The following is a 20,696-nucleotide window of genomic DNA, read 5'->3' as shown; positions in this document are numbered from 1 at the left end:
CAATCCTGCTTTTTGTAGAGCCTGAGCAACCAATCCAGCCATATATTTTACCTGCTCCACACCTGGCATCACCTGTTTGGCCTGTAGGCCAAAGGTTTCCCACCCCTACTTTAATAGCTACACATAAAATCCCCCACATTCAATAACTCTAATCCAAAGTTCCTTTGGTGTTCCATATGAAACTCCAATGATTGGAGATTTTCTCTCATACTTCAGTGTCAGGAGCTGCTTGCTAAAGAAAGTGAGAATGTGTGAATGGAGCTGCTTTGACCCTGAAATTGAAAACTCTTTGTATAAGAGTACTGTGTACCCTCTGGAGCACCCATCAAGGTTTGGACTGGATCCTTTTTAAACCAGATTGGACCAACTGTTTCTGCTGCATCTATAACAATTGCACAGATCGTCTCAAGCCCTAAAACTATTTGCATTCAAGCATTTAAGGAAATATTATAATTACTTAAGAACCATGTTTATCCTTGTTCCTTGTTTACTTCTGAGATACTCAGCAACAATTTGGTACTGATACTCTAGAGAGGTCTCAGTAATCAGCACATTTTTTAATACGCTAATATATATTGAGCAAATAGCAAACTCCCAAAGGAGGCTTCCTTTGCAAAAAGAGTTTGGAGAAAAACCAATAAATTAGGTAAAATAGTTTTAACATCAGGGCTGCAGAAAATATAAGCTAACTGAATGACAGTTATTCAAAATCCCATGAGAAATAATGGAAAGAAATCTTGAAAGTTTACAACCAGGAGAGACGGTATAGAGAATACGTTTCATTGTGTTAGTGATCCATATGTATTCAGATGCATGTGAACTAAATATTGCAATGCTGAAATCAACGGTCCTGAGGGAAATACATTTTATTTGCAGCATTCAAGAGCGAAATAAAATATAAACAAAATAACTGTCCGTGCCATTTTCTTTTAATTTTCTAAAATTAAATTCTAATTCTTCCATGAGGCAAATGCAGCGCTAGCAGTGAAGATTAATGTGTTGCTTAATTTGTGGAAATGCTACCAGATCCAGGAATGAAGAACAAGGCATCATGCCATGACTGTTAATTTTAAGATGATGAACAAGAGCACACTGTGATGCTAATGAAAAGTACCTAACACTAAAATAGCATTCTTGATTAAAGACATCTTATGTCATATTAACTTGGCCTCACAGCAGGGCCTTCCCCAAGAAAATAATCTAAAAGCCAACATGTAAACTACCAATCCCAGAGGCAAGTGACATATATTTCTGTCCTTAAGATCCCCCACACTATAATTTTTTAGAGGTCTAACGCCCAGAGAGGGAAGAAACACGGGCTGTGCCTTCCACCTACACCATTTAGAGACAATGCAGACAACTTATAAGTGTGGATAATATGTTCAGCTCTGGAATTCATGCTGCAAATAGGCCATGAGCTGGAGAACCGAAGTTGATTTGCATGTTTCAGGTGCATGTAATTAATATAAATTTTCATGAACTCAGCAGCAGCCAAACAACATTAAGTATGCATGTTGATTTGGAACTGTTGCCCTCAAATGCAAAAGGCTTAAGTTGGTCCTTGGAAAAAGGAAAGGTCTGGATTTATATATTTTTAAAGATTTATTTATTTTTTAAAAACCTCATATACATTTGGCCTGCATTTTATTAACCACATCTGTATGCCTTCCCATTTTAAAACTTATCTCTGTGGTTAGAAGGGCTAGAAGTTCAATCTTAAGAAGAAAAATTGTCAGGTGTGTGACAACTGGCGGGTGTCGGGAGCTGGTCAGCGATAACTCACAAGGTGTCAGTGATGTTAACTCTTTCTTCAAAGAAACAAAACAGTTCAGACCTAGTGAGCACAGCAACTCTTCCCAGTAGATCTTGACCCAATGAGGAAGTTGTGAGGACTGAAGGCCTTCCCACAGCTCTCCTTCCCAAGCAATCTGAGATTCCAACACCTTGCCTGTTTCTGCTCCACCCTCTTCATGACTCTGCTGGTTCTGGGTGACCAGGGGCAAAGGGAATTGCCTGGCACAGGAGGGGGAGACAGCCTGGCTTCCTTATCAGCCTGCTTCATCTCTTGGCCCCCCTCCTCTCGTCTCCACTTCTGCCTCTGATTCTGGACTGCTCTCTGCCACAGACTCTTCCTGCTCACTAAACCCTGTTACCTCTTCAGTTTCCAATACCTCCTCTTCTCCGTCTGCTCCCTCTTCTCCCTCTGATCACTCATCGTTGTCCCACCACCAATTCCCAGGATCTGAGCCTTCTTTCCTTGGGGGTTCCCCAGCTGGTTCCTCCCACCGCTCCTCTGCATCTAGCCAGTCCATGACAAGAATACAGCTGAGACTCTCAGGGTTTTTACACTCCACACTAGACTCATTCAGTTCTCTTCCTAAAGAACATGGGTTTATGCAAATGTGCTTATTAGAAGAAAAGTGCATTATATGTTTCAGTCCAGATGATGAGACTTGTGCATATATGCAGTGTGTGTGTGTGTGTGTGTGTGTGTGTGTGACTTGCAAGACTGAATTTGATGCACAGATTCTCACCAGGATGAGCGTACCACCTAGCCATTTTGAATAGCATGTATGTTCTGATATACATCTAAGAGCACATCCTTATCAGTGTTCACATGCAACTAGTCATGACTTAACAGCTGATTTTATCTTCTGTTTCAGTCAAGGTGATTAAAAAATGAGGTGGAAGAAGATAAATGGATATTCAGGTTTTCCACTTGGGTGCTAACGTATATTGTTAGACATCTTAAAGAAAGTTGAAGATGGAGCAATGCTGTTATGGGCAGACCCATACTGTACCATTTAAAGCACATTTAGTGCACATTGAAAGCACATGGCTTCCCACAAAGAATTCGTTTCTTAAGGGAGGTGGGAACTGCAGTTCTGTGAAGGGGAAACTGCAAATCCCAGGATTCTTTTGGAGGAAAGTAATGTGCATTTGATGTGCTTTAAATGTATGGTGTAGACCTGCCCTATCATTGTATGATGTGCAAGCAATGCGATGGGGAGTGGTAGATGGGGTGATCTATTTCCCCTTTGCAAGCAGGGCTCTTTTGGTCTGACAAAGAAGGGAGTGCAGACGAATGGCAAGTGAAGGATGATAACTGAGCACTAAAGAAGAAATGATGCAGCTATGGGAGGAAATGATTGACATATGTTTGCAACAGGAGTGGTAAACCTAATTTGGTTTGATTTGTAATACTTTGGAAAATTAATAAAAAATGATTTAAAAGAGGGGGGAAAGAAGGGAGTGCAGACTGCGGTCCTGAAAGAAGCCAAGAGGGGTATGGGACCCTGAAAATGTGGCACCCACTTTCAAGCCCCGGGAGCGGGGAAGCAGTGCTCATTCCAAAATGAAAGGATTTTGCTCTTTGCCCTGTTGTGAACGACAAGTATAGCAGTTATCTAGAAAAATCTCTCTTGTGCAGTAGGACTTAAAACAGTAAATTGTAATTTCTCCCTGACCAGCAGACCTTTAGTTTATCGTGTTTATTTCTTTTATAAACTGTTGGTTTTACCCCTATTTTCATAATTTAATTTCCTCTACTGTTTTTAATGTTGCTACTTTTAAATGAATATTTTATACCCTTATGCAAACCACATATATTATTAAGGGGTTTATAAATCTTGCTTAGCAAATATATATAAAAAACAGACTATTAAACTGGCAGTATAGCTAATAGCTATACCCAGATGCATTTGCTCCATGTTTTGTTAAACTCTGTTTCATCAATAATTACTTACATGGGACCTTGATTCTCGGGGAAGTAATGAGCAAAGAGTTTGTCTGTTCCGGTTGTGGGCATCAAGGTCTACAAATATGACAGACCACGAGCAACCCTGTAAATGGAATAGAAAATTAACACATCATAGGATATAGACAGCCCAAGCCTGGCATAGCAAAGACAAGAAAAGTGAATGGGTTCTTCAAATATTATGATTGCTATCAGCAATCATATACTAGTAACTTCAAATAGACAATGACATTTCCAAGACAAATGTATATAATACCATTTCACTAATATTAAGGGGGTTAAATAGACATTTTAAAACCAGTTAGCAGATAAGAGACTTGAGATTACAGAAAAATCTTCTCATTTCTTTACCACTATTATTTAATTACACCTCTAGCAAACAGATAAAAGCTTTAATTATAAAGTCAATAACTTGACGACTAAAAACAATTTGATCAAAGAATACAGATCTGGAAGCAGCATAGTGGTTTGGATGCATCTAGAAAATCCTACTACCAACAAGGAGCTTAAGAAGAATTTGTAGGGGTATTTTATTTATGTATTTACAGTATTGCATTTGTATCCCTTTTTTTTTTCTCCAAGGAGCTCAAGGTGGCATACATGGTTCTCCCCTTCCTTATCTCCATAACAAACCTGTGAGTTAGGTAAGGCTGAGAGACTGGCCCAAGGTCTCGCCCAGTGAGCTCCATGGCTGAGTGGGGATTTGAACCCTGGTCTCCCAGGGCCTAATCCAGCACTTTAAACACTGCATCACACTGGTGATGGTACATCAAATGCAAGACATCAATATGAAAATGCTGTGGGACCACACCTGTTGGGTCAAGAAGCCCCTTCTGGGCCAAAAATATAAGCCCACCTTGCTGCTATGTCCTGGGTCAGTTGGCCACTGTGCTGAGAGTGCAAGTGCACTGCCATGGCTTGTAGCTATGGCAATACAGCAGTCCTTGTGCACATGCTCAGTGCTTTACACTTATTTGACAGTGCAGCAGATGACAAGATCCACACAAATTAGTAGCAGAAGCTAAAATTGTGTTGTAGTACCACTAATGTGTTACAAACAGTTTTAGCATGATAGCTGCTTGCCCACCTACTGTGCCTATGAAATATGTCAAAGTCAGAAATTTAATTCTTCGTGAAAAGAAACAAATGAGCTGGAGTGTCTGATAGATGCTCCCATGCTTACTGTGACATCCGCTAGATCTTGGAAAGAAAACATCGACGTGGTGAAATGACCCTGCCCTCATAAGGAATATGCCAGGGAACCTATTCAACTGCAAGCAAACAACCAGATGTGGAACAGGGGTTTCCAACCTCCTCCCTCCCCATAATGCAGCTTTTGCCAACTATGTGCCTTCCAGATGTTTTGGACTACAACACAACTGTGCTGCCGGGAGCTGATGGGAGTTGTGGGACATTGGCAAAAGCAGCTCTGTGGCTTTCTGTCTTGTTCCAAAAACTGCTCCCAAGGTCGAGGGAACTCTCTGCAATGGGGTATGCAGGCTGCATCCCATGATTTGAACACATTATGAAGCATATGTCTGGCCCTGTGTCAGGTTTGAGGGGGTTCTGGGCAAAGTGGCCTCTGGTGGGCTCTCACCGACTTGCAGGTTTAGCCGGGGGGGGGGGCGGGCGGGGAGGAGACAGCAGAGACAAGAAGGAGGGTTGTGATCAGTGCCAGGTGGTTTGAAGCACTGGGAGCCACCATTTTATTCTGCTACAATGCCCTACGAGTTATGTTTTGTTGGGGCACTATGAGACATTAAAATTGTGGTTTCCACACCTAGCCATCCCGTACAGGGAAACCAGGGCAGGTATCAGTGCAGTGCTGTGCCCTGTTGAGACACTGGAAACCTCCCTGAAAGCTGCTAAAAGGTGCTGCCTACTCACGGTGGCCCAGATGCTAGCATTTGTGACTGCATTAGCTCATGTTCATCCCTTGCTACTCTCAAATTTCCCTCCCTTCCCTCTGCTGTCCTTCCTAGGCTTGATTTTAAGCTCCTAGGGGGCAAGGATATGTGATTCTTTGCTTGTGAAACTGCAGGAAATACCATGTGCACAAAATGTTAGCATGTAATATATTCTTGAAAGTTACACAAATGTTGAAGGCCACTTAAATTTTATTTTTCAGGTCATTTAAGGTTTATTCCATTTTGTTAATAGAACAGAATTTTACAGGATATAATTTCTTTTGTTTCCTGCCAATCCTAATTTTAGAACTTCTTGATCATTTCTAAATGTTCAGAGGGTATTTGTTCATCTAAAAAGTTTAACAACAGCTAGTTTTCTATCAGTCAGAGATCTCACAGAAAAAACAACTGGTTCTGAGTTACTGAATCGCGTACAGTATAATTTCTATCTCGTGCATTTTTTTTAAAAAAAAACCATATTGCAGTATTTCAAAGGCAAACGTAGGTCAACAACCCAAGATTGATTTTTTAAAAGATTTGCAATTATGTCATCTTGCTCCTTAACACACATTCAAATAGTTCTCAAATATATCTACATTCATTTACATGGTTTCAAGTGTGTGATCAGTGTGGGGGAGGAATGGGGGGGGGGGAACGATGCTACAAAATCTAACTGCACTGTTTACAGCAACTGCTTCATGATCAGAAAATGTTGTAGCACAGAAAGAGAGCAGCAGCCAGTGATTCCAGATCCAAGGGGAGGGGAAGTACAGTGGTGCCCCGCAAGACGAATGCCTCGCAAGACGAAAAACCCGCTAGACAAAAGGGTTTTCCATTTTTCGATGCGCTTCGCAAGATGATTTTCCCTATGGGCTTGCTTCGCAAGACGGAAACGTCTTTTCGAGTCTTGCTATTTTTTTCGCTTTCCCCCCCTTTTTCTAAGCCGCTAAGCTGCTAATAGCCTTTTAGCTGCTAAGCCTTTAATAGCCGCTAAGCCGCTAATAGCGCTAAGCCTTTAATAGCCGCTAAGCCGCTAATAGCGCTAATCCGCTAAGAGGGTTGCTTCGCAAGACGAAAAAACCGCTAGACAAAGAGACTCGCGGAACGGATTATTTTCGTCTTGCGAGGCACCACTGTAAAATGCATAAAAATAATTAAATGGATAAGCAGAGGCTAAGATTAGGTCAGGTCTATTCACCCACAATGAATTTTAATGTGTACATGGGATGGTTATTCCATCGAGTGGGAGCCCCAAGTTCCAAATGAAATAGCACAGAGTGTAGTCCTCTGGCCTGGGGGGACAAGGGTTTCAAATTAGCCCCATGGGCCTCACTATCTGGCCTTTGAGACTCTCCCCAAGCCATGCCTCTTCCCTTAATTATGCCCCTCACTGGCTCTGCTCAATGCCTTCAAGTGATTTGGACTGGTTTTAAAGTGCCCTTGAACTGTGATTAACACCCTTTTTTTGCCCAATAGAAGATGTAGAGATTATGTGTGTGTTTGTTTATGACTTCTGCATGGCTAGAATGCAGCATATTTTGCAAAGGAAAGGGTCACATCCTTTACTTTTCCCACATTTGCCCTGCTCACCATTTGACTGTGCCCTCTTGGACCCTGCCCATGAGGGAATGTGGCCCTCAAGTTGTTGTTCTTCTTTCCTGGAATAGTGCTCTGAAAAGTACCGGTAACTAAAATTCAGAGGCAGTTTTTGTGAGGATGCGGGGAGTTGTTGCTGGAAGCAGATTCCAGTACAGTGGTACCTCGGATTATAGAGACTTCAGGCTACAGAAGCTTCAGGTAACAGACTCTGCTAACCCAGAAATAGTACCTCGGGTTAAGAACTTTGCTTCAGGATGAGAACAGAAATCATGCTGCTGCAGCGTGGTGACAGCGTGAGGCCCCATCAGCTAAAGTAGTACCTCAGGTTAAGAACAGTTTCAGGTTAAGAACGGACCTCCAGAACAAATTAAATTCTTAACCCGAGCTACCACTGTAAAAGGTTTTGGTTTTCTGAAAAGCAATAACCTCTGTTTTTAATGCACCTATTATTTACTTCTACTGAAACTCATTGGAAATCCTGAAAGTTTAATGAAATGTTTTAGGCATATCATCAAGAAACATGAGCCCAAAGCTTGCTTGAAAGCATGGAACTAGATGCATGGATCAGCAAGGGAAAGTCAACAAAAATTACTATACTGTTGTGAGGTGCAATGAGACATGACCCAAGAGAGTTGCTCCAGAAAGGGATGAGAGGAAGTAAGACTACTGTCATTTTCACTTTTTATTACTAGAGAACCACTTCAATCTTGACAGAGAAAAACATTCAGAATTCATCAAGAGCAAACTGAGGACACTGAGCTTTACGCCCACACCATCACACAGGGAGCATGATGAACTCTTCCCTTGTAAAGGGAAAACAACATTTTTAATGTGTTTTTTATTGTATGCTTTTATGTATAGTTGTTGTGAACTGCTTTGATAGTTTATAACAAATAAATGCCCTCTTCCAGGATACTGTAAGTTATAAGGCAATCCACACCCTCCTCCCACCTACTCAGTTTTCCATCTTTTGGCTCCTACCTTGCTCAGTCCCCAAAAGATTGGGAGAGATTTTAGAGTTGGGGGGGGGGGGTTGTACTGTAAACCCAAGACCTCCCCCAAGCATAAGGATTCCTCTTTTTCAGCAACTCCACTTGAGATCCAATTCTATCAGTACTCACCACTTGTGCTTACTATTACAGGGAGTGATGAGTGCAGACTAAGCCTAGTGGGAAGTATGCTAGCATAAAATGACAAAACTGAACATGCAACCAAATTGTTTTCAGTTGGGTGGGGGTTCTTTCTGCAGCTTGAAGGATGCTGAGATAGGACATTCCTCAGTGACCTCCAGCTGGGTGCCTCAACACCACAAATCTCCACCAGGACAGTTATTGGGACAACCGTGAGAAATTAAAGAAGTTTTCCCGGGCTAGTGGTCCATGAGGAAATTCCAGTAGCATCATGGAATAGTGGCAGAAGTGACATGGAGAAATCGTATTCAGTATAAAATATAGTAAGGAGAGTACCTGTTACTCTTGGAGAGAAATGACCATATAATCTATGTTAAGCCTTGGGGACAAAGGCCATGTTTTGTATAGGAGCAGCAGGGAAGAACTGGATCATAACAGCATACCACTTACTGATGCCAAGAGTGAAAAGAAGTTAACCACCACAGAATTTGTTGACAGGAGGCCCAGAGAGGCCCTCAGAAAGTCCGAAAAGTGAGGACAGCAGTGGCCATGACTTTCAAGGGCTACATTTTTTACCCAAAGGCCTTCATGCAAAGTGGGTCACCCTAAAGGGTTAACACCAGGGGGGCAGGGTTCTGGCCTCTGTGAATGCTGATCCATGAATTATATGAGGAGCTGGTAGGAAGAATGTGCCTAGAAGTGCTGCTTGGGCTGGAAAGGTTGCAGCTGTCTACAGTGAAGACTACAATTCAGCTGGCTGAAGAGGATTAATTATATTAACTGAGTGGTAGGGATTGGACTCAGCTATTAATTTCTTGAGTAGATTTTTTAAGTAGTTGACTGGCTAAACAGTAATTTAATGATTACCTTGATATATAGTGCAATTAATATTTGTCATTACTGACTATAGCTCAACTGTTCTGATTCAAGAGGAGTCAATGTGGTACCATCCAGATGTTGCTGGATTACAACTCGCACCATACCATGCTGGTTGGGGCTGGCAGGAGCTGGAGTCCAACATCTGGGAGGGCTCCATGTTTGGTTCTTGTGCTGGTTAAAGTCCTGTATTGGTATTATACAGGTGATGGGGGTGAAAGGAGTGAATTACGGTAGAAGAGGAGGAGAAGGGAGAAAGAGGTGCTGTGGTGATGGACAATGGAGGTGTTGACCAGGGCAAAGATGGTTAGACATTTTAGTTCTATCCATCTTCCAGCATTACAAATATTTTAGGCTTATCTTAGTCCTCACGGGGCTGAAGCAAAAAATGCTAAGGTCAGTCAATGGAAAGGTCTTGTTATCATTGACCTTATCCTAGAAGGACAGGCCAACTTGGCCTGTATAAATGAAATGTGGTTGGAGAAGGTGTAAATCTCCCTAGGTTTCTAGGTCAGTGTCCACCATGCTTTGAGAGGTGGGGAAATGAAGTAGCTGTGATAAGGATTTCATTTCCCTGGTCAGGTACTTTATCCTGCAGTTACATTAGACATTAGAAACTCAAGACAGGAGTGGGATTTAGCTGGTGCACTATCCACCCCATTGCCTAATAGTCTTCCTCCCTGAGTTTACAGAGGTAGTCTCAGAGGTGGTGTTGAGGACACCACCCCCCAGGACTTTCGGTCTTCAGGGACTTCAACATATATGCTGAAGCTGACTTCCTGGAGTGAATCAGGAGTTTATGGCCTCCATGACCATCATGGGCCTGTCTCATGTATCTAGCCCAATGCACACAGCAGGACACACCTTAGATCTGGTCTTCTGTACTGAGGTAGGGGATAAACGCAACGTAAGGCAATAAGGCCTAAGTCATGGATTTCATGGATCCATTTTGTAAAACAAATCAGCTCTATATTCATGGAAAGCATTCAGAGAGCAAGAAGGATGAGCTCTGTTATTTCAAGGCCAAACAGAGGTTACTTGCAAACGCTCAAGCTTCCAAATCCCCCAGATTAAGACATAGTTAAATTAAAGATGAAAGGTTCTTTTTTCCTGGTAGCTGTTTACACTTTGCCCTGTGCTCACCATAAGGATCCAGTTAAAACTAAGCTGAATCCCTTTAAGAAGCCTTAAGCTTTTCAGATAAGTGTGTCTGCTGCTCTGCATGCCAGTGGTCTCTTTGACAGTGGTGTCCTCAGATTAAACAAACGCGACAATATTTCCACAAAAAGAAACTGATACCATGGGGGGGTGTCACTAATCCTTAAGAAACCCTTGGTGTCTTGGTTTTCTTTTCTTTTTTACCATTTGTACGGTCTTCCTATATATAGCTAATAATAACTTTATTAATGTGTAGCTAAATAGCTATCTGGGACGCAGGTGGCGCTGTGGGTTAAACCACAGAGCCTAGGACTTGCCGATCAGAAGGTCGGCAGTTCGAATCTTCATGACGGGGTGAGCTCCCGTTGCTCGGTCCCTGCTCCTGCCAACCTAGCAGTTCGAAAGCAGTCAAAGTGCAAGTAGATAAATAAGTACCGCTCCGGCGGGAAGGTAAACAGTGTTTCCATGCGCTGCTCTGTTTCGCCAGAAGCGGCTTAGTCATGCTGGCCACATGACCAGGAAGCTGTACGCCGGCTCCCTCGGCCAATAAAGCGAGATGAGCACCGCAACCCCAGAGTCAGCCACGACTGGACCTAATGGTCAGGGGTCCCTTTACCTTTTTATATAGCTATCTATCCTGCACTTTTGATTTGTAAATGAAAACAGCTCATTTCATGTGGGGGAAACCCAACGCACACAACATGATTAATACTTTATCAATTTATTGCACTTTTAGTAGCATTAATTCACACTAGAGTAGGAAAGCCAATATTTTTAGACAATAAATGTACAAGATAAACACATACATAAGGATATAAACCACGTGTCTGAAATAGTACAGGAAAGCAATCCTGAAGCCGTTTTAACTCTTTCAGTGACCTCAAATATTCCTCTGCAGTGAGGAAGGAAATGGGGAAGCCTCCACATTGTCTCTTTGCACACAAATCCTGTCTTAAGGGCGTATTTGTGTATGAATAGGGTGAGCCTGTGACCTGGATTCAGGAACTAAGTATTTAGCATCTCAAAAGGAATAGCCAAGCTGCCCAGGTAAAGCAATCAGTGACCATTATCATGTGTCCTGACAAACAGGATTTCTATTGGAGACCGCCTTCTTCTGTGATGTATGTATGATGTTTTGGGGGGTGGTCTTGAGCTACAGGGTGGACAATTTCAAAAGTCTATATAAGGGCTTGCACACCATTGTTCATGCGTGCATGAAAGGTATCTGAAGAAGTGTGCATCTGAAGGAATCTGAAGAAGTGTGCATGCACACAAAAGCTTATACCAGAACAAACTTAGTTGGTCTCTAAGGTGCTACTGGACAATTTTTTATTATTTTTTATTTTTACTTCTGAAAATAGGTCTCTTGTAAAACAATTCTGAAGGGACGTGGGTGGCGCTGTGGGTAAAAGCCTCAGCGCCTAGGGCTTGCCGATCGAAAGGTCGGTGGTTCGAATCCCTGCAGCGGGGTGCGCTCCCGTTGTTCGGTCCCAGCGCTGCCAACCTAGCAGTTCGAAAGCACCCCCCGGTGCAAGTAGATAAATAGGGACCGCTTACTGGCGGGAAGGTAAACGGCGTTTCCGTGTGCGGCTCTGGCTTGCCAGAGCAGCGATGTCACGCTGGCCACGTGACCCGGAAGTGTCTCCGGACAGCGCTGGCCCCCGGCCTCTTGAGTGGATGGGCGCACAACCCTAGAGTATGGGCAGGGGTACCTTTACCTTTACCTTTAAAACAATTCTAGACTAGGGACATACGGATCGCACACAAGGCATTAGACCTTTTCCCTTTGTGCTTTTGCATTTTCTTTTCATTTTTAATGGCCATATAATACGTAGAGAGTGAGACAGAGCTAGGACCAGTTTCTGTGATAATCAAGAGAAGGCTATGCATATCAAAGCAGATTTAGAGCAATTGATGAAAAGCATGGCAATTCGATGGATTCCCAAATTATCTGATAGGGGGTATGGGGGGGAGACCCTTAAGAAGCTCAGTAAAAGAAAGTGATGGTGTGCTGTATCAGAGGCTGAAAACAGAAAAATGGAAAGAGTATTTGTATAAGCAGCCGGAGCTGTTTAAAGTCTTGATCAAAAGACTAGAACAGCAAAAATTTTATACTTTTCATTTTCACAAGAGTTAAATAAATGACTGAAAGGAAAAGTAACTTCTGTTAACTGAGGAAAGAGCTGGTTCTGTTAGCCTTTGAATCCTGTATCTAAAGTAGAAAGAAATAATTTGTTAGCCTAGTTCTTTAAAAAAGAATAATAGAAAATTGGAGAGTGAACAGGCTTTACCATATGGATATTAGGTGTCCTTTGATCTGCAATGAAAGCAATTTACTGAAGAACAAGCAGTTAATTAAAAATGGAAAATGAACAAATACTTAAATATTTTCACTACCTGATTGCCAAAGAGGTTGAATCCATTAATTGCTTCTAGGGCTGCTTTTGCTAACCCAACAGAACTGAAAAAGAGAGAAGAAGAAATAAAAGTTTGTTACGCTCACAACTCTGGAAATAAAATCCAACTCCCTCAAGGCTACCTTGCTCATCAGATCTGTTCTTGCTGAGGAACTGAAAAAAACCAAACTAGGGTAAAATGATGATATAGTAGGTTTATTCTTTACTATTTTTCAGCAGTTTATCCTTAAAGGTCACTGGCCATCTGTTATATATAGGGAGTCACCTTGTGTTTGGACATCTGGGGCTATGGGTTTGAAGGTCTTGCTGAGAGGGCACCAGTGACAGGAAAAATATCAGTGCTCTATGTGCTCATCTTTCAAGAGCCTGATGATAAAGCACTGGCAGCTTTTGCACATGTGAACTTATTTATTCCACGTTATCCCACCTTTCCCTCAAGGAGTCCAAGGTTGTGTACATGGTTCTCTCCCTCTCCATTTTATCTTCAGCACAACCCTGTGAGGTAGGTTAGGCTGAGAGAAGATGGCTGGTCCGAGGTAACCCAGCACCATCATTAGACATGGAATTGGGCAGAATAGCACCACATGCATAAAACCTAAATTTTGCCAGGCTGGGCAGCAGGGAGAGGCAATAACAGGAGGGATGGCAATAGTGAGGGTAAGCTTCATTTCAGCTGGGGTGAGGACTAAAGAGCTGCAGAGCAAATATTTCTAAAAAGCAGAAAAGATGGGAGGTTATTGTTGATGTTAGCACTTATTAGTTGCTTGTTACCCTAAGAAGGTCTCCAAATAAACACGAATAAATTATACCATAAAAGAGACTAAAGAAAAGTAATATAAATCAGTGACATTGTTTATCATTTAGTGAACACACTCCAACAGACAGTAAATCTGGCAGCACACTAACAATGAAACATAATCAACTCAATCAATCAAAGGCCTGGGGGAAAAGAATAAGTGCTTCTACCACTATCGTGGCAGCCCACATGGTAACACACTGTGTTGGCTTTAAGACTGTACATCAGGAAATGAACAGACAGGAAGGGATGAGGGACCTTTGGCCCTTCGGGTGTAGCTGGACTCCAACTTCTCTCAGCGCCAGCTGGCATGGCCAACAATTGGGGATTATGGGAGCTGGGAGTCCAACCTCTGGAGGGTCAAAATTTCCCTACCCCTGTTCTACACCAAGGCGATATATGACTATCCGACCTCCAACATCATATTGGGGTCACATTCTTTGCTGAGGAAGACATATTCTGACAATTGAAACATTTCTGGTCCAGTTAATTGGGCATTACCCTGTCCCTTTTAAAATAAACACCTCATTAATATCTACAGAGAATATCTATTTTATGAACCCGAACAGCACCAGCTGTTTCTGTGAAATTAAATCATTAAGAATAGGTGGTAGATGGACTGATGATTCATTTGTTTGTACCCTGAGGTTATCTGGTGATTATTTAGCAGCGATTGCAAATGTTCACATTGGAGGGTTGTTGTTGAGTTACACACACACACACACAGGTGGGTCAGAGATCAGGAGACAACAATAGATAGGAGAAGGGGGCTGCAGCTCAGCTGTAGAACACCAACTTTGCACACAGAAGGTCCCACGTTCAATTTGCCATTATCACCACATAAAAATAATCTTTAAATTGTTCAGCGAAACCTGAGTAAACTGCTGCCCGTCAAAATGGCAATACTGAACAAGATAGTTCATACAGGCCAGTGCATGTACATGGGTCTGGTGTGTTCTGGGTGTAAAGTCCTTCATTAGGGCAACTATCATTTATGAGGGATAGCGGTGAGGGAAAAGTAAAGTAACTTAATGTAAAAATGGCACTGACAACAGACCCTAAGATCAAAGTAGAAAGCAATGATGGATTTAACCTTGGCCTTCACATTCAGTAGCATGCAGGCCTTTAGAAAATTAAAGCCCAGTCTGTAATACAGATACTAAATACGAGCTGGGAAAACTAATCAGATTCAAATTAAAAGCAACTTTAGCCTGATGATTTTACTGCAACCTCACAGAAGCAAGAATGGAAATGGGAACAAACGTCTTGCTGCGTGTAGCATATTTATCATAAATATAGCTTCTGTCGGAACATTTTCATTAACAGCTTACCATGAAACATTGATTTTAGACTCTTCCTTTATTTCTAACCGTCACACCAATAGGTTTCAAAGCCTTTCAGAAGCAGTGCCAGGAAAAGAAGAGAGAGAAAAGGCTTGTGGGGTTTAATTCTAATTGGTTCAACAAGGAAAAGCTGATTAGGTTGGCTACAAAACTCCGCTCTAAGCAGCTGCCATCAAAGGTTGGTGAAACTCCACAATTTTCTATCTTCTGCTGATTAGAAGTTATTGTTATCCAGATAATGGGATGACACATTAACAGAAGCTGGACTGGCGAGCATGCTGTTTCACTAACAGCAAGCCTCTAAAAGCAGTGAAAGCCAATCTCTAGGGCTAATGAGCCACAAGCAAATTCAAAATATTAGACAGTGCAATGATGGGGCCTGAGCTACACAATGAGGTGGTGCAGTGGACCAAAATTTTGACACTGTGGGTGGGATTACTTTTTTTAAATGCCCCCTGCAATGTAAATAAAAGGGTTCCTGCAAATGGAAAGGTTCCACATCTGGGTAAAAGTATGTAGCCCTCTCCTTAATGTATTTGATTTATACTTGCGGGGAAGGTTTTTTGGGGGGTGCCAGGCCTGTAGGACTGAGCCAATCCTTTCTTTCAAGTTTCTTTTTATCTGTTGTACTTGGGACTGGATTTTGTTTATTTTGGGAATATATTTCTTTAATGGTTTTTAATGTGATGTGAGCCTCCCTGAGCGCTGTTTTACAAGGGGCAGGTAGGAGATAAATACTTTAAATTGATAATAAAATAAATACATAAAAATCAAGTAGCTTCTTTTTCAGCTCATTCTTATATCCAGCCCCATTCCTATCTAACTATCTACCCATCTACCTACCTATTTATTTAAAAAGTTTATTCAAAGAGCAGCAAATCTAAAATGAATGAGCACACAAACTTCACAAAAAAATCTTCTCCAGGAACTACAAGTACAGCAGTTCAGTAAAAGTGTAATAATACCAAGCCATGATAAACTCATCACTTGGATAATCACTTGCATTAGTTATTAATGGAGACCTCCCTGTTTAAACCAGCAAAAATGAGTAGCTTTTCAGAAACAAGATTAGCCAACTGGTAAAGTTCCCCTAGTTTAAGACATCAACTGCGGCAGAAATATAAAGAAAAGGGAACAGACAATACACTGCAATGAGGAACAACAACATTAGCTGCTGCCTTTTGTCTACACACAGGGCGTAGACACCAATAAAATGGATATAAGAGCTTGTTAGAGGTGCCAATATACCCTGCTAAGAGGAGCTGGCAAGTCTGAAGAATGCCAAAGAGCTATTTCCAAGAACAAGCACTGTGATTAGGTATTATGGCTGCTGTAAAATTTTGGGCACTTGATTGATGCCTTCATGATTGCTGGAGAAAAAGATATGAAAGACAAGGCACTCCACTACTAAATTACAGTCCATTGTCTTCTGGGCATCCTTAATTGCAGGCTCCAAGGATTAATATAAGAAACATGCAATCAGAGCTAAAGACTTCAGGAAAGGTGCAGGTTTCGAAGGATATGGGAAGATTGTCCTTTAACTGCATGAGCCAAAACTCCCACAAATTATGAAAGGGATAGGAGATATTTATTTATTTATTTATTTCATTTCATTTCATTTCATTTCATTTCTATCCCACTTTTCTCCCAAGTTGGGATTCAAGATGGTTTACAACATCTTTAAAACATCATAACAAAATACAAAGTAATAAAACTTGTTAAAATCCAATAGAACACATTTAGAACCAGCATTAAAATATTGATGGCAGTGACAGCAGCTCAGTAATCCACATTGTCCGCACCTAGTTTTCAAAACCCTATCTGATGTTACCTTGTTGACACTAAAAGCCCCTTGGAAGCTAGTTAAGATTTCCCAAAATTTCAGCTACAGACGCTGCAAGAATAAAAGCTGCTGTCCTCAAATTGCCTCCCATCCTGGCTGTTCACCCAGCTCACAAGTTCTTTGCATGCTTACAGCTGCCTGCTGAATTCTTCACTCATTCAGGACATGCTGGTTTCCAGCCACTACTAATTAGGTGATCAAAAGCAACAAATCCAGACTAGATATAGGGGATTAAAAAGAAGGAAAAAGCTTTCAGACAGAAAACAAAGAAACTAAGTTACAAGCAACGTAAAGAAACCCAGCTACTAAGACTCGGATTCAATTACTGAGAGCCTCAGAAACCTACTATGTATCTTGAGTATAATTTCCCATGTTCACAAATGATGAATCTGTGTGAAACGTTGGGAACAGTGCTAAACAGCAATAAAGAAAATAAAAGAAACCATACGTAGGTGTTTGGGACTGAAAGCTACATTAAAAAGGCAGCCAAGCAGACAAACAAAATAACCCTAATAGGGACAGGCAGCGTGACAGCAGCATATTAGCTGTAGAACAAAGGAGAACAAGTTGAAGATTCCGGTGCCTTTCTAACGTTCGGGAGTACAAAGATGCTGCATTTCAGAAACACCACTATTATCAGTAACACAGATGGGAGATGTCAACAGTGTTTTTGCAGAGGTATTCAGCAGATGCTTGGGAACAGCTTGATCAAAATGGTTACAGGACAAATGAATACTTCAGGAGCTCGAACACATGGGACGGAATCGTACGATTCTAGCGAGATGTTGCAAAGCTTGCTGTTCAAAAATCAGCGGATGATTGCAGACCGGCAAATCTTCCTCGCTGAAAATTCAGCAGTAAAAGCTGTGCTGTCTGCAAGAAATGTTATGAACCTATTTTTCACAAGGAGCCCAAAATACAAGGTTTTGATTTTGTGTGGGTTTGAGACTGCCCCCCCACCCCCCGGAATTTCAAAGTGCGGTGCATTTTTGAAAGTATAGACATGGCTGGTAATTATCACACTCTATTAGGGTGCTGCTCTCTTTAAACGAGCAGTCTTACTAGGCAGGACCAACAGTAATTTAGAAAACATGGCATTCCTCTTTCATGAATTTGTGTCGGGCACAGATTTGGGGACCTGATCTAGAATCCCCAGGGATGGCTTTCCCTGGTCCAGCTTTTCAGGGCTGTTTTATTCTCTCACTAGTATTTAAGGTTACATCACCCCAGGGTTGCATTGGCTGGTCCATGTATTATCACTTGGACTCCAACTACAAAATTCAGGCTGCACAGGTGTTAGTAATCTGATTTATTAAGAGGCTTCCAAACAGCTCCCAGCCAAGACACTTAATGCAAGTGCGCAGAGCTGGGTTACCCTTAAAGGGACAGTGAACAGTTAATTTGTTGTGCCTAAATACAGAACAGTCCAGTTATCAATGTGTCAGTAGGAAGAATTGTCTAACTAACTTCTAAGCTTTGCCTGACCTTACCCTCAGGCTGTTCTCTGAGCTTATTCCCATGTACTCCCTGAAATGTTATCCATTTCTGACCCTTGACTCAGTTATTGGCATGACTCTTCTAATTACTGACATGGGCATATGGCTCCTGCTACTAACCCTTCCACACAGCAAACTGAATTGGTTTTTCATAACACTCTGATCTGTCACAATCTGTCTCACGGCTATCAGGTGCACACCTAATGAAGAGCAGAATTCTCTTTCCCCGTACTAACTAATTGGGCAGGGAGAGAGAAAAGTCTCCTTTGGTCAGTTGTTTCCTCATTTTTATCTTTGCTATGGCTACATTTGTTAAACCTGAAACAAATATTTTGCAGGTTTAAAAGATAGCTGATAGAACTGTATTGCTGTGCCACAGCTCAAGATTACAGGGGAAAAACACAGCCTGAATGGTTCCTACAACTTTTAAGGATCTGACTGGTGCCAAAACACCTTAAATCTGCTTTGAATGTAATGGTTTGGCCCTCAGGGTCATTATCTATCTATCTATCTATCTATCTATCTATCTATCTAATAATACCACTTGAAAAAAACTCAAAGCTATCATGCTCACATGATCCTGCAGCTTCCAGTTTGGGTTTAAGTGTAAACAACAGTTCACATGCAATGGCAAATTATGACTATCACAAACCAGAAATAAGGGAAGAAAAGAGTATGCAGGCTCGAGACATGGTCCCAAAAGGCATCCCATGGTTTTGCTGTGACGTCTGAATTGGACATAACCAATTAGCTGCTTGAGAAGGCACCTTTTCTGTGGTCAAAATATCTAGGTAATGTTACATGACCCTAGGATGCTTCAGGTCCGTCCCCCCTTCTGCCTTGCTGAACATCTTGTACTTTGCTTGCACTGGGAAAGAGTACAGTCTCTCCAGCACAGAAACAGCCCTAAGTTTATAACCTTGACACATTCTCTGAATACAACCACTCAGATCAAGGACTAAAGTCTGACACTAAAAAAAAAAAGTAGTTTAAGGTCTATTGAAATAGCTCGGCTTCTTGAGTTAAGTTACCAATATATATTTTAATGTGTACTAAAACATCAAAAGGAAACATCTAAAATTGTTACAAGTATCTCATTTTTATTGCAAGGAGAACTTACAAATACATAAAATTGCAGACACAAGCGTCCACCTGACTCCCTTAATGTTACTGCATACTGAAATAAACGCACTGAGCCAATACAGCAAATTTTATATATAACTATTGTCATTGTGACTTCTCTTTTAGTCTACAGTATTTGTAAGCCGTTTTCCCGGGAAAATTATTACAGTTGTCATCTAAAAGGCCACAGTTCTACTGACTTCACTGGTAATGGAGCACAAACAGAGGTAACATATAATTTCAGAATTTTATTTCAAGAGGGTATGGGTAATAAAAAGAGCACAACTACAAAGAATATTGGCACTCTTAACACAGAAGCAGTCAGACCATGGAAGCTTTAACATTATCCTGGAGTCTGTAATGATCTGGCTATGTGAACCATAAGGTGTATTTGTCTGAACACTCCCAGAATAATATCAGACCTAGTATGGTCTGATATTCAGAGTTATATTTAAAACAAGGGGAGCCTGCCACTTGGTCCTTAAGATGATCACTGCTTAGGAAGTGAAGTGGCTTTAGAAGGCTCGCTTTATCGCATTGGGGAAGGAAAAGGAACAATTTTCAGTTTCCAGTGTTATTAATCCGGTAGGATGTAGGATATGCTCCTAGGCTGTATCAAGAAAACTCAAAACTTTGCACTCAAATCAAACTGAGAATAGAAATGTACATTAGCTATTCATGTCTATCTGGCAATCTAAGTGATTTCATTTATACTACAGCCAGAGTATATTTTCTATACAGTCATGTGAACTGATTCAAGTCATCTTTCATTAACCATAAGACAAACAAATAAAGCATTGTTTTACAGTATCCAGGTTGATCAGAAATATAATGAGATTCCCTAAGACTGCTGGAGCAGCTTTAAAATTGTACCATTTGGACTACTGCAGTGCAGTGCATGTGGGACTGCCCCTGAAGACAGACAAGAATCTACCATTAGAATAGAATATAGCAGTTACTACCTGGTACTGGGCATGTAGGACAAATCCCACCAGTCCTGAGACAACTGCATGGGCTCTCAACACCTCTGAACACAAATCAAGGTACTGGCTGAACTGTTCCAAGCCCTGAACAGCTTAGGGTCAGAACACCCCAAGAACTGCCTCATTCCATACAAATTTGCCTAGGTATCAGAAGCCCTTCTATGGGTCCTTGTGCCAGTGGAGGTTAGGCTAGGATAATCCAGAATTAGACCTTTTCAGCTGTAAAGTCCTCTTTTGGGGATTCATTCTCCAGGCAAGCATACCTGGCG

At 41.6% G+C, this 20,696-nt stretch overlaps 1 protein-coding gene across 11 annotated transcripts in view; it reads right to left on the bottom strand.

The window, feature by feature from the left end:
* PHKB (phosphorylase kinase regulatory subunit beta) overlaps positions 1–20,696 on the bottom strand; it is a 135,751-nt gene that overhangs the window by 61,020 nt on the left and 54,035 nt on the right. For all 11 annotated transcript variants that reach the window (XM_077931519.1, XM_077931513.1, XM_028740223.2 and 8 more), the window contains 2 exons: positions 12,825–12,888; positions 3,747–3,842 (listed from right to left, as the gene is read on the bottom strand). In XM_077931519.1, the coding sequence (XP_077787645.1) occupies positions 3,747–3,842; positions 12,825–12,888 (160 nt within the window). The remainder of the gene's footprint in view (positions 1–3,746; positions 3,843–12,824; positions 12,889–20,696) is intronic.

Source organism: Podarcis muralis, chromosome 7 (genome assembly GCF_964188315.1).
Source record: "Podarcis muralis chromosome 7, rPodMur119.hap1.1, whole genome shotgun sequence".
In the NCBI taxonomy this organism is placed as follows: Eukaryota; Metazoa; Chordata; class Lepidosauria; order Squamata; family Lacertidae; genus Podarcis; species Podarcis muralis.
The sequence above is the reverse complement of the archived record's forward strand: the minus strand, read 5'-3'. Positions and strand labels throughout refer to the sequence as shown.